The sequence below is a fragment of the Neoarius graeffei genome, chromosome 7 (assembly GCF_027579695.1).
Source record: "Neoarius graeffei isolate fNeoGra1 chromosome 7, fNeoGra1.pri, whole genome shotgun sequence".
Classification (NCBI taxonomy): domain Eukaryota; kingdom Metazoa; phylum Chordata; class Actinopteri; order Siluriformes; family Ariidae; genus Neoarius; species Neoarius graeffei.
The window spans coordinates 39,198,775-39,212,330 of NC_083575.1; the positions used below are offsets into that span (position 1 = coordinate 39,198,775).

Genomic DNA, 13,556 nt, shown 5'->3' on the forward strand with positions numbered 1-13,556 from the left:
AAATAGCTTGTATGTTGTTTGCCTCTCCAAAATCTATGGTCATGTGTTGCTGCTGCTGTAGAATAACAAATACAATACAATACCCATCCATCCATCCATCCATCCATTATCTGTAGCCGCTTATCCTGTTCTACAGGGTTGCAGGCAAGCTGGAGCCTATCCCAGCTGACTATGGGCGAGAGGCGGGGTACACCCTAGACAAGTCGCCAGGTCATCACAGGGCTGACACATAGACACAGACAACCATTCACACTCACATTCACACCTACGGTCAATTTAGAGCCACCAGTTAACCGGTTTCCCCCACACTCCAAAGACATGCAGGTTAAGTTAATTGGTGGCTCTAAATTGACCGTAGGTGTGAATGTGAGGTGGGGTTTACATTAGACCGTATCAGCGGATCATCAGATTAACATTTTTAAAACGTTTCGCGTGCACACAGCAACGCCAATACACGATTCGCATGCACACAGCAACGCCAATACAAGGATATGCTCGGCTCCGCAGGCATCCTGCGCTCCAAATCACTCCGCCCTGAACAGCGAGTGCCCTCTGGAGGGTGCGCACTCCGGCCCTGCGCAGCTCACAGAGCGCGCGAGTGAAGCGCACGAGCAGTGATTCAGGACTGAGCCGCTGTGTGTGTGATCCCAGTGCATATCGGGCATGTGCGTCACTTACCACTTGCAAGTGGAAGGATGGCAAGCCTAAAGACAATCATAACTACACAATGGGCAGTATTTGCATCAGTATTTGCAGTATTTTCATACTTTTATACTCTTTAATGAAAGGTGATACAAGGCGGAAGTCCGCGCCGTTTTTCAGCAGTCGCATCACATGACCAACGCCAGCGAATCAGGAAGGTGGATGTCACAGTGACGTTGTCCAATGACGACGCCAGCTAGAGCTCAGCACAGCGTATCTGAGTATTCTCAATGTTTACACAGCACCGGACCAGACACGATCTGGATTGAATACGTGGATGCTGGCGGATTCCCGTTTCCCGGCGTTTTAATGTAAACGGACAGTGCATCTGCGAAGAAAACGAGACAGATACGGTCTAATGTAAACTTGGCCTGAGTGTGAATGGTTGTTTGTCTCTATGTGTCAGCTTTGTGATGACCTGATGACTTATCCAGGGTGTACCCCGCCTTTCGCCCATAGTCAGCTGGGATAGGCTCCAGCTTGCCTGCGACCCTGTAGAACAGGACCAATGGATGGCTGAATGGCTGAAACTAGCAGCACAGTGGTGTAGTGGTTAGCACTGTCGCCTCACAGCAAGAAAGTCCTGGGTTCGAGCCCAGTGGCCGACGAAGGCCTTTCTGTGTAGAGTTTGCATGTTCCCCCCGTGTCTGTAGGCTAATTGGTGGCTCTAAATTGACCGTAGGTGTGAATGGTTGTGTGTCAGCCCTGTGATGACTTGTCCAGGGTGTACCCCGCCTCTCACCCACAGTCAGCTGGGATAGGCTCCAGCTTGCCTGCGACCCTGTAGAACAGGGGTGTCAAACCTGATCCATAAAGGGCCGTGTGGCTGCAGGTTTTCATTCCAGCCATGCAGCAGCACCCTGATTTGGCTTATTCAATCAACTGACACACCCACCCTTTAATCAAGGGTGGGTGTGGCTGCAAGTATTTGACTTTGTGAAGACAGTTCAGTTGATTGAATGAGCCAAGTCAGGTGTGCTGCTGCATGGCTGGAATGAAAACCTGCAGCCACAAGGCCCTTTATGGATCAGGTTTGATACCCCTGCTGTAGAAGGATAAAGCGGCTAGAGATAATGAGATGAGATGAGACTTTAGCTGTTTTTTCGGAAACAGCTTGGTTTCCACTCCATACCACTAGGTGGCGGTAATGCAAAGAAGAAACAAGAAGACATAGAAGCGCAGTTGTTCAGATACTACCGCACTAAATAGTACACAAAATAGTAATTCACCTGTTGCAGAAAAATTTTAATCTCATAATTTACAAGCAGTTTCTTCGGATTAATAGCAGCTCGCTGGACAAATTCAGAATGAAAAAATGACAATTTAGTCAGTGTTCAGATATAATAGCACTCCATACTATTTTGACATACTATGTAGTGCGGTAGTATGCACGCATTCTAGTGCATTAGCCGCTAGCTAGCTTCGTAGCTCACGCGCTAAATTTGAACTTTGGGTTAGCATACCTGTGTGCTGTGACAGTGGCTGTTTGATAAATTTGTTTAATTTCAGTCAGAAGATGTTGAGGACTCGGAGAGCAGTAACTGCAAAAGAGTATAAGGAACCCACTACAGATGAGGAACCGTAAGTATATTCGAGCTTTGAGTCGGGAACTGGCAGCGTTAGCACAGCAGCCACGTTAATGTAAACACAAATTAACTGAAACCAAAAACAATGGGTTGTTTTACAATCAGGGTATGCAAGCTAAAAATCACATTTAACACTTATTATCTTCAATATCAAAAGGCTTGACGGAATAAACTCGGTTGTTTATTGTAGCCCTGTGATAGCTCTATTTACCATGCAAAAAATTTTTGGTGATAACGTTATTTTTGGTGAATGTATGGCAATATATGTCATATTTAGCAAAATTACTCATGTCATTTAGAAAAAGTGCTTTTTTGACCACAGGTAGCTCCAAAAGGGATGCACTTACATCATTCTTTATACCATAAAACACATATTTGGTTCCATATCATTGGAAACATAGTTAAGTTTTAATGTTGAATGCCAGTAAGTTTTCAGACTATTTTGATCAAATTAGTATGCCAAAAAAAATGTCCTCTCCGAGACAGCTAATTTTTCAGTATAAAATAACATATCTAAAATGATTATTTTCATCCTAAAATGTGGTCAAGATATTGGGACATAAATATTAGAGACAACTAACACAAAGCTTACAGCCTTATATTTAAAAGCACTATGGAAGTAGTGGATTCTGAATTGTCAAAAAAAATGTCCTCTCCGAGAATCACTTCATTTGTTTCTCCCAGCCCTGCTTAAAGCTACACTTAATCTTGTTATAATACAAACTATTACACATGCCTATGTTCATATGTGTATTAATTTCCAAAAGTGCAGATTTAGGGCGGCGCGGTGGTGTAGTGGTTAGCGCTGTCGCCTCACAGCAAGAAGGTCCGGGTTCGAGCCCCGTAGCCGATGAAGGCCTTTCTGTGTGGAGTTTGCATGTTCTCCCCGTGTCCGCGTGGGTTTCCTCCGGGTGCTCCGGTTTCCCCCACAGTCCAAAGACATGCAGGTTAGGTTAACTGGTGACTCTAAATTGACCGTAGGTGTGAATGGTTGTCTGTGTCTATGTGTCAGCCCTGTGATGACCTGGCGACTTGTCCAGGGTGTACCCCGCCTTTCGCCCGTAGTCAGCTGGGATAGGCTCCAGCTTGCCTGCGACCCTGTAGAACAGGATAAAGCGGCTAGAGATAATGAGATGAATGAGAAGTGCAGATTTAATAGGTTTTTTTTTTTTAATTTGAATTTTGGACCCCTGTGACACAAACTTTGTACCCTGATTGTAAAACAACCCTTGACTGTAGCATGGACAGTCCAGTGAGTGAGGAGGAACCAGAGGAATGGCTGCCCGAGGAGAAGACCAAGGGAAGAGGAAGGAGAAAGAAAGACGAAACAGCTGAGAAGAAAGCGGTCACTAAACGAGCAGCTAAAGCTAAAGAACCCAAAGCAAAGGCTGAGAGAAAACCCAGAGCTCCAAGGCCCTGTAAAGGAAAGCAGAGTGTCGAGAAAGGAGAAAAGAAAAATAATGCGGTTTCCCCTCAGGATGACTCACTGCCCCAAGTACGAGTTAAGGAGGAGGTAAGGCTGGGTGTGTGTACTGTTGGTGTTTTCACTGTTACTATATGTCTCTTGCTTGATCAGTGTAACATGACCCATTTGACCTATAGCTTACAGTGGTGCTTGAAAGTTTGTGAACCCTTTAGGATGTTCTATATTTCTGCAGAAATATGATCTAAAACATCATCAGATATTCACACAAGTTCTAAAAGTAGATAAAGAGAACCCAGTTAAACAAATGAGACAAAAATATAATACCTGGTCAAGTTTATTTGTATAGTGCTTTTAACAATAAACTTTGTCGCAAAGCAGCTTTACAGAATTTGAACGACTTAAAATATGAGCTAATTTTATCCCTAATCTATCCCCAATGAGAAGCCTGTGGCGACGGTGGCAAGGAAAAACTCCCTCAGACGACACGAGGAAGAAACCTCGAGAGGAACCAGACTTAAAGGGGAACCCATCCTCATTTGGGCAACAACAGACAACATGACTATAACATTAACAGCCCTAACATAAAGTCAGCTTCGTTGATGCTATAAACCCTCCACCAATGGAAATTCGAGCGCAAAGCTCTTCACGCCAACCGTAGTCCTGAAATCTGCAAGTCAACCGCAGTCCCCAGCCACAAAAGCACCACTGCAAGAGTCCAGAGCGTCCTCCAGGCGCGACCCCCAACTGTCCACATGGGGCCACCCTCCACACGAGCGATGCGAGGAGACTCCAACCAGACACAGGGCACCAGGATGGATCAGGCAGGTCCGAGGAGCAGAAGAGGCCAGCATCTCGATCCCAGGACCGACATGTAACTCAGAGGGACAGATTTGGGGGGGAGGAGAAGAGAGAGAAAACACAGGTTGTTAGGTATGCCCAATGCCACCTGAATAAGTAGAACAGTATACATGTTGCACTGAGTACAAGCAGGGACTCCGGCAACTAACTATGACAGCATAACTAAAAGGAGAGAGCCAGAAGGAAACACAGGCATGAGGGAGCCCCGGGACATAAAGCAGCAGCCACTACACCGTCAACAAACTCGAGTGGGGGACTGACAGCATCCATACATCCCAGTTTACCAAAACACTCTGTCTGAGGACCCTCCAGATCTCCACCTTTACCTCATAAACACCATTAACAAAAGGCTTGACTAAACAGATGTTTTCAGCCTAGACTTAAACGCTGAGACTGTGTCTGATTCCCGAACATTACTTGGAAGGCTGTTCCATAACTGTGGGTCTTTGTAAGAAAAGGCTCTGCCCCATTTATTTATTGAGGAAAATGATCCAATATTACATGTCTGTGAGTGGCAAAAGTATGTGAACCTCTAGGGTTAGCAGTTAATTTGAAGGTGAAATTAAAGTCAGGTGTTTTCAGTCAATGGGATGACAATCATGTGTGAGTGGGCTCCCTGTTTTATTTAAAGAACAGGGATCTATCAAAGTCTGATCTTCACAACACGTTTGTGGAAGTGTATCATGGTACGAAGAAAGGAGATTTCTGAGGACCTCAGAAAAAGCGTTATTGATGCTCATCAGGCTGGAAAAGGTTACAAAACCATCTCTAAAGAGTTTGGACTCCACCAGTCCACAGTCAGACAGATTGTGTACAAATGGAGGAAATTCAAGACCATTGTTACCCTCCCCAGGAGTGGTTGACCAAGAAAGATCACTCCAAGAGCAAGGCGTGGAATAGTCGGTGAGGTCACAAAGGACCCCAGGATAGCTTCTAAGCAACTGAAGGCCTCTCTCACATTGGCTAATGTTCATGAGTCCACTATCAGGAGAACACTGAACAACAATGGTGTGCATGGCAGGGTTGCAAGGAGAAAGCCACTGCTCTCCAAAAAGAGCATTGCTGCTTGTCTGCAGTTTGCTAAAGATCACGTGGACAAGCCAGAAGGCTATTGGAAAAATGTTTTGTGGATGGATTAGACCAAAACAGAACTTTTTGGTTTAAATGAGAAGCGTTATGTTTGGAGAAAGGAAAACACTGCATTCCAGCATAAGAACCTTATCCCATCTGTGAAACATGGTGGTGGTAGTATCATGGTTTGGGCCTGTTTTGCTGCATCTGGGCCAGGACGGCTTGCCATTATTGATGGAACAATGAATTCTGAATTATACCAGTGAATTCTAAAGGAAAATGTCAGGACATCTGTCCATGAAGTGAATCTCAAGAGAAGGTGGGTCATGCAGCAAGACAACGACCCTAAGCACACAAGTTGTTCTACCAAAGAATGGTTAAAGAAGAATAAAGTTAATGTTTTGGAATGGCCAAGTCAAAGTCCTGACCTTCATCCAATCGAAATGCTGTGGAAGGACCTGAAGCGAGCAGTTCATGTGAGGAAACCCACCAACATCCCAGAGTTGAAGCTGTTCTGTACGGAGGAATGGGCTAAAATTCCTCGAAGCCAGTGTGCAGGACTGATCAACAGTTACCGGAAACGTTTATGGCCCTTTTCCACTACCCTTTTTCAGCTCACTTCAGCTCGCTTCAGCTCACTTCAGCCCGACACGGCTCGCGTTTCGACTACCAAAAACCAGCACGACTCAGCTCGTTTCAGCCCTGCTTAGCCCCTAAAACTCGCACCGTTTTGGAGTGGGGCTGAAGCGAGCCAAACCGTGCCGACTGAGGTTGGGGGCGTGAGCAGACACTCCCCTGTGCACTGATTGGTGAGGAGGAGTGTCCTCACATGCCCACGCAAGCACGCTGGGATCTGTAAACACCGCAAACCCGGAAGAAGAAGAATTACGAGAATTTCTGAAGCCTTATGCGCCTCGCCTCATCTATACGCTCTTGCCAGTATCTGTTGGCGACAAAAAGCCACAGCACCAAGACCAGCAACACTAACGACTCCATGTCCTCCGTGTTTATTGTTTACTATTCGGGTCGTGAGACTACCGCTGAAAAGATCACTGAATCAGTGACATACAGAGCATCGTGGACGAGTTCGCGGAGCGCAAGGCTCGTCGTATGCCCTTCAAATAATGCGCGCAGTAGGCTATTGATGTTTTATTATGAGCCATGTACAGTATGTCGCCGAATGTTTTTTTGTTTGAGTTACATGTTCGTTTGAAGGACTTAATGTACAAAATAACATAGTTGCACCCCGTAGTGTTGAAATTGGTAAACACCGCAGTTGCGGACGTTTTGTAGCCTAAAATGATGTTATGATAAGCTTTAATAAAGGGCCCGGTCATTTGCCCCGCCCCCGGCCCGGCTCTGACTTGTTCCGCCACTGTCACTGATGTCACTGTTTGCGCTGCTTAACGACATCACGTGACGTCCACCCACTTTCGCTAACTCCACCCAATGTGTCCACCCACTTCCAGCCAGCACGGTTCAGCGCGGTTGTAGTCGAAATGCAACTCCAACAGCCCCGCTCAGCTCGACTCGGCACGGCACGGCTCAGCCGCGTTTGTAGTGGAAAAGCGGCAATACGTTTAGTTGCAGTTATTGCTGCACAAGGGGGTCACACCAGATACTGAAAGCAAAGGTTCACATACTTTTGCCACTCACAGATGTGTAATATTGGATCATTTTCCTCAATAACTAAATGACAGGTATTATATTTTTGTATCATTTGTTTAACTGGGTTCTCTTTTGGCCCTTTTCCACTACCCTTTTTCAGCTCACTTCAGCCCGACACGGCTCGCGTTTCGACTACCAAAAACCAGCACGACTCAGCTTGCTTCAGCCCTGCTTAGCCCCTAAAACTCGCACCGTTTTGGAGTGGGGCTGAAGCGAGCCAAGCCGTGCCGAGTGAGGCTGGAGGCGTGAGCAGACACTCCCCTGTGCACTGATTGGTGAGGAGGCGTGTCCTCACATGCCCACACACGCCCCGCGAGCACGCTGGGATCTGTAAACACCGCAAACCCGGAAGAAGAAGAATTACGAATTACGAGAATTTCTGAAGCCTTATGCGCCTCGCCTCATCTATACGCTCTTGCCAGTATCTGTTGGCGTTGTCGGTGACAACAAGCCACAGCACCAAGACCAGCAACACTAACGACTCCATGTCCTCCATGTTTATTGTTTACTATTCGGGTCGTGAGACTACCGCTTAAAAGATCACTGAATCAGTGACATACAGAGCATCGTGCACGAGTTCGCGGAGCGCAAGGCTCGTCGTATGCCCTTCAAATAATGCGCGCAGTAGGCTATTGATGTTTTATTATGAGCCATGTACAGTATGTCGCCGAATGTTTTTTTGTTTGAGTTACATGTTCGTTTGAAGGACTTAATGTACAAAATAACATAGTTGCACCCCGGAGTGTTGAAATTGGTAAACATAGTGCATTCAGTGAGGTTTGCACCGCCCTCCTTTTATTTCTGACTCTTCCTGTCACCGTTGCAACCTCTGAGCGCTCATTCGTATGCCCTTCAAATAATGTGCGCAGTATAGGCTATTGATGTTTTATTATGAGCCATGTACAGTATCCTAATGTTTTTTGTTTCTGAGTTACATGTTCGTTTGAAGGACTTGATGTACTAAATAACATAGTTGCACCCGGTAGTGTTGAAATTGGTAAACACCGCAGCTGCGGACATTTTGTAGCCTAAAATGATGTTATGATAAGCTTTAATAAAATGCCCGGTCATTTGCCCCGCCCCCGGCCCGGCTCTGACTTGTTCCGCCACTGTCACTGATGTCACTGTTTGCGCTGCTTAACGACATCATGTGACGTCCACCCACTTTCGCTAACTCCACCCAATGTGTCCACCCACTTCCAGCCAGCACGGTTCAGCGCGGTTGTAGTCGAAATGCAACTTCAATAGCCCCGCTCAGCTCGACTCGGCACGGCACGACTCAGCCGCGTTTGTAGTGGAAAAGCGGCATTTATCTACTTTTTAGGATAGAATAGAATGCCTTTATTGTCACTGCACAAATGTACAACGAAATTTAGTTCATCACAGGAGAGCAAAGCCGCTGTATACGTACGCGCCGCCACTCTTGGGCACTTCAGCCCAAGGCTGTCCTATGTTAACCTAACTGCATGCCTTTTAGGACTTGTGTGAAAATCTGATGTTGTTTTAGGTCATATTTATGCAGAAATGTAGAACATTCTAAAGGGTTCACAAACTTTCAAGCACCACTGTATGGTATGGTATTATTTCTGGGCTATTGTGTAAGCAACTTTTCATACTACATTAATTTTTAGTCACTGCTTTATCCTGGTCAGGGTCATGGTGCATCCCAGGGACTTTGGGAGTGAGGTGAGGTGGAGGGGACACGAACCCTTTGCAGGGCATCATGCACACGCGCGCGCGCGCACACATTCTCGCACAGATCTGGCAGTTTAGAGCAGGCAATGCACCTACTACTGCACTGGCATTTTGGAAAAGGTCAAGACTTTATTTATTTATTTATTTGTCATTTCAACCATATACCGCTGGTTCAGTACACAGTTAAAATGTAACAACATTTCTCCAGGACCAGGGTGCTACGTTTAAACATCACAGGACTACAAATAACATGAAGTGCAAGAGTGCGGCAAGTGAAAACATTGCAGACAATAAACTCCGTCTTCTCCACTTTTCAAAAATAAAAGGTGGTGGTGGGGGTTTGGGGGAAGCTGACGGACTTTGGGCTTTTTTGACAGTGAAACTGGCCAATAAATGGATTGGAAATGCTAAATCATTGTTAAAATCATTTTACAAAAAATTAACACACTTACTGTACATATCATCTTTATTGTCAATGTGAGACTCGTTTGACATTTCAGTTAAGACTGTTGCGCATCCCTGAATTAATTATATTTTTTTCTGTGTGTGAAAAATAAATGAACTTCCGTGCAGAAACAAAATACCCAATTACAATAAATGCATACATTTTTTTACAATACACATAATTAATGTTAATTGGGTGAAACCACTACAATCCACACACGAGCTGGTGCGCGTGCCTGAGACTGGCACTACAAAGCCTAGTTCGGGTCCTTTGACCCAGGAACCTGGAAGTCCTGCAGTAAACAACCACAGGGAGGCAATGGGAAAATACAGCTCTCGCCTACACAATCACAGATACATAAAATAAAAGACCTGAATTTAACTTGTGTGTGTGTGCGCTGTTATATGATTACCGTAACTGCGTATGGTCAGAAAAGACGATAGATAAGCGTAACCGTTGCACAATAACGCTACAAACACTCGCAAAGTTATTTAGCTGCTGGCTAGCTGCAGCTTGTAGCTTCCAGCGTTACTGTGTGTCAGTATAGTGTAATGTGGTGCGGTGTAGTGTAACGCAGGGATAGACCTCAATCTGCACAGCTCTGTGTCACAATCTGTATGCAGCCAGCCGGATGGTTTTCTATTGCAATCGCGTGGCCACTTCAGGTAGCCCCGTATGCATTCGTTTAATGGTCTTCTGCGTGTTAAATAGTTACAAAATTATAATAAAGCGAATACTTTACAATTTATTTGGTGTATGATAATGTTTGTTTTTTTGCCAAGGGAAGGGTGGCGGGACAGAATTATAACGTGGCGGTGCGCCACTTTTAAAAGCGCCTGTGGAGAACACTGAAACAACAACAACTTCTTTTGGCTGCTCCCGATTAGGGGTCGCCACAGCGGGTCTTTCGTCTCCATTGCTCCCTGTCTTCCACATCCTTCTCTACCACACCTGCCACTTTCATGTCCTCTCTCACCACATCCATGTATCTCCTCTTTGGCCTTCCTCGTTTTCGTGTGCCTGGCAGCTCCATCCTCAACATTCTCCTTCCCACATGCTCTGCATCTCTTCTCAGGATGTGCCCATACCATCTCAGTCTCATCTCTCTTAGCTTAATTCCCAAGCTCTCCACATGTGCTGTCCCTCTGATGTGCTCGTTCCTTATCCTGTCCAACCTTGTCGCTCCCATCGCAAACCTTAACGTCCTCAACTCCGCCTCCTGTCTCTTCGTTAAGGGTACGGTCTCCAATCCATACATCACAGCTGGTCTCACTACTGTCTTATACATCTTACCTTTCACTTTTGCTGGGACTTTCCGATCACAAATGACTCCCGAAATCCTTCTCCAACTGCTCCACCCTGCCTGCACTCTCTTTCTCACCTCACTATCGCAGCCCCCATTTTCCTGCACGGCTGACCCCAGGTACTTGAATTCACCAACTTTCTTTACGTCTACTCCTTGCATCTTCACTACACTCTCATCCCCATTCTCATCGATGCACCTGTATTCTGTTTTGCTACTGCTCACCTTCATTCCTCTTCGTTCCACTGCATACCTCCATCTCTCCAAACCCAACTCAACCTCCTTTCACCACATATCACAATATCATCCGCAAACATCATGTTCCATGGTGACTCTTGCCTCACTTCGTCCGTCAAGTTATCCATCACTATGGCAAACAAGAAAGGACTCAAAGCAGATCCTTGATGGAGTCCCACCTTCAGACAATATTGCAGACAATAAACTACACACAATAAAGTGCAGACATCGACAACATAAAGTACAGACAGTAAGGACAGTGCAGAAACGACAACCAGGACAAACGGTGTATTGCCAGCCAGTACCTGTTACTTATAATGTGTGGAAAATTGAGCGCGAGTATTGAGGTAGAACAGCAGCTACAATTATTGACACCTTAACGATCTTTTGGCCGTTGCAAAAGGAGAAAAGACTTTTTCAATACGTAAATTGTGCATGAATAATTGCTCAGACTTCCACTGGGGGAAAAAAAAAAAGAGTTGATTCCCGATTACTTAGCGTATCAGATCACGTGACACCGTTCCACAATTATCGACATTCAGATGATTATTTATTAAAAAAAAATAATCGGTATATGGTATTAACCAGGGCTTTGAACCAGAATTTTTTTCCTATTGGTTCGTTCCGAACAGAAACGGAATTTTAACGTTTCCGGTTTTGGGTTCCACCATTAAATAGACGTTCCCGAACCGGTTAGAACAAAAAAATTTCGTTCCCGGAACGGTCAATTACGTTCCCTGTCAGCGGTTTAACAAATGGCTATAAAATTATGTCTCTGTCTCATCCAGCTTAAGCCAAATGTAGGCTAATTCTATTACAACCTTCATTAAATAAGACAAGAAATAATTCAAAACAATTATTATTTCAAATGTTGGCGATTTGGATTCTCAGTATGTCTTCCCATCTACACAAACAGAAAAAGTGCCAAAAATGAAAGATAATTCGTTTAGTGTGTTACCAAAGGCTACCGCATGACGTCACCGCGCCGCAAGATTTTGTTAGGCGCCATATTGGAAGACCAAGTACACATCTATGCAAGTACAGACATACATAAAACAAACTACACCTGAAATGTAGCCAGGGCCGGTTCTGCCCTAATCTGGACCCGGGTGCAACATCGCGCAAACCCCCCCCCCCCCAAAAAAAAACAGTCTAAATCAGGACAACCATCACATAACTATAACTATAAACATTTTATATCAACTATTTTAACTAAATGGGCTATAATAAATAAGCCTGCAGGCAGCCACGGCGGGCTGCCTCAGAAAAGTAACCATTCAATGACACAACTGAAAGCCTGCAGCCACGGCGGGCTGCCTCAGAAAAGTAACCATTTGTCCTACCTTAAAACTCGTTTTGCATTTTCTGCCTCCTTTTTTGTATTTTCAACCCTCCGTTTATTTTCTTTCCTTTTCTGAAAACCTGATTTGTGTCCAGACATTTTGTTCTGCTACCAATGAACTAACTCGTCAGGTCTCGTCTCTCGAGCCCGCGATGATTCCCGTGGGAAGGGCAACAATTGATACACTTTTACAAACAGCTTGCATCGTTCAGGCTCTTCTTTGCTCAGACACTCAGTAATGCACTTACTCACTTATTATCACGTGGAGACATGATAGTAGTCCACCTTCCCGCTCTCTCCATTCAGTCAGCGAACGTCACGCAGGAAGTGAACCCCAGCGGGTCATAGAAACTTGCGCAGGAGAAGAATGACTTTTTTATTTGTAGGCTACGGAAACTTTGAGGAACGAAATAAAAACCGGTATTAACCGGTTACCGTTATTTTTAATAAGCGTTTCTGTTCCGGAACATAAAAAATAATAAAGTTTCTGGTTTCGTTTCTGTTCCATGTGAAATAGAAAAAGTTCCCGGTTTTCGTTTTCGTTCCTTGAACCGGTTCAAAGCCCTGGTATTAACTTAACAAAACATGGTTTTTATTTAAAATTTGTTTTACATAGACTTATTTAGTACAAAATGTATTTTATATAAATATATCGGTCAGTGTTTACGTAAATGAGGAAGTAATTCTAATGTTTGTAAACAAATGAACTGATAGGTTAACCTGTCAAAATCTTTTTGTTCCACTTTCTAAGTATTTTTGTAGATCACATTTTGTTAATCATTCATTATTGTTTGTATTAATTTCTAGTTTTGTAGTTTACCAGTAAATGTCAACAGGCCATTGACATTGTAACCGCGTGGAAATCCAGGTCAGAGGTCGCATGTCATTCCTCAAACTAAAATATAAAATGTCTACTGATATTGTAATATGTGGTAGATATTTACAATAAACTGCAAAAAATATTTTCTGAATGGAATAGAAAAATCTGAATATTTCAAGCATGTAATTTTTTATATGCTCGGCATTTAATTCTGGTCTAATTCTATTTATTGCAATAGGATTCCAAATACTCTATAAACATTCCATTCTGTTATGGATCAGAAAAAAAATTATTATAAATTGCAGTGCTTTTTTTTTTTTAAAGTACTTCATCTACTTTAACAACGTTACACAGAGATCGATCCATAACAGTTGTAAATGTCCCTTAATTCCACAGGGTGTCG

The 13,556-nt window shown here is 44.3% G+C and overlaps 1 protein-coding gene across 2 annotated transcripts in view; it reads left to right on the top strand.

Moving 5' to 3' along the window:
• Nucleotides 1-1,952: 1,952 nt before the first annotated feature.
• srbd1 (S1 RNA binding domain 1) overlaps nt 1,953-13,556 on the top strand; it is a 129,542-nt gene continuing 117,938 nt past the window's right edge. The window contains exons 1-2 of one of the 2 annotated variants that reach the window (XM_060925610.1): nt 1,953-2,283; nt 3,528-3,801. In XM_060925610.1, coding sequence (XP_060781593.1) covers nt 2,219-2,283; nt 3,528-3,801 — 339 coding nt within the window. In that variant the 5' untranslated portion in view covers nt 1,953-2,218. The remainder of the gene's footprint in view (nt 2,284-3,527; nt 3,802-13,556) is intronic. The other variant, XM_060925611.1, reaches the window with a different exon arrangement.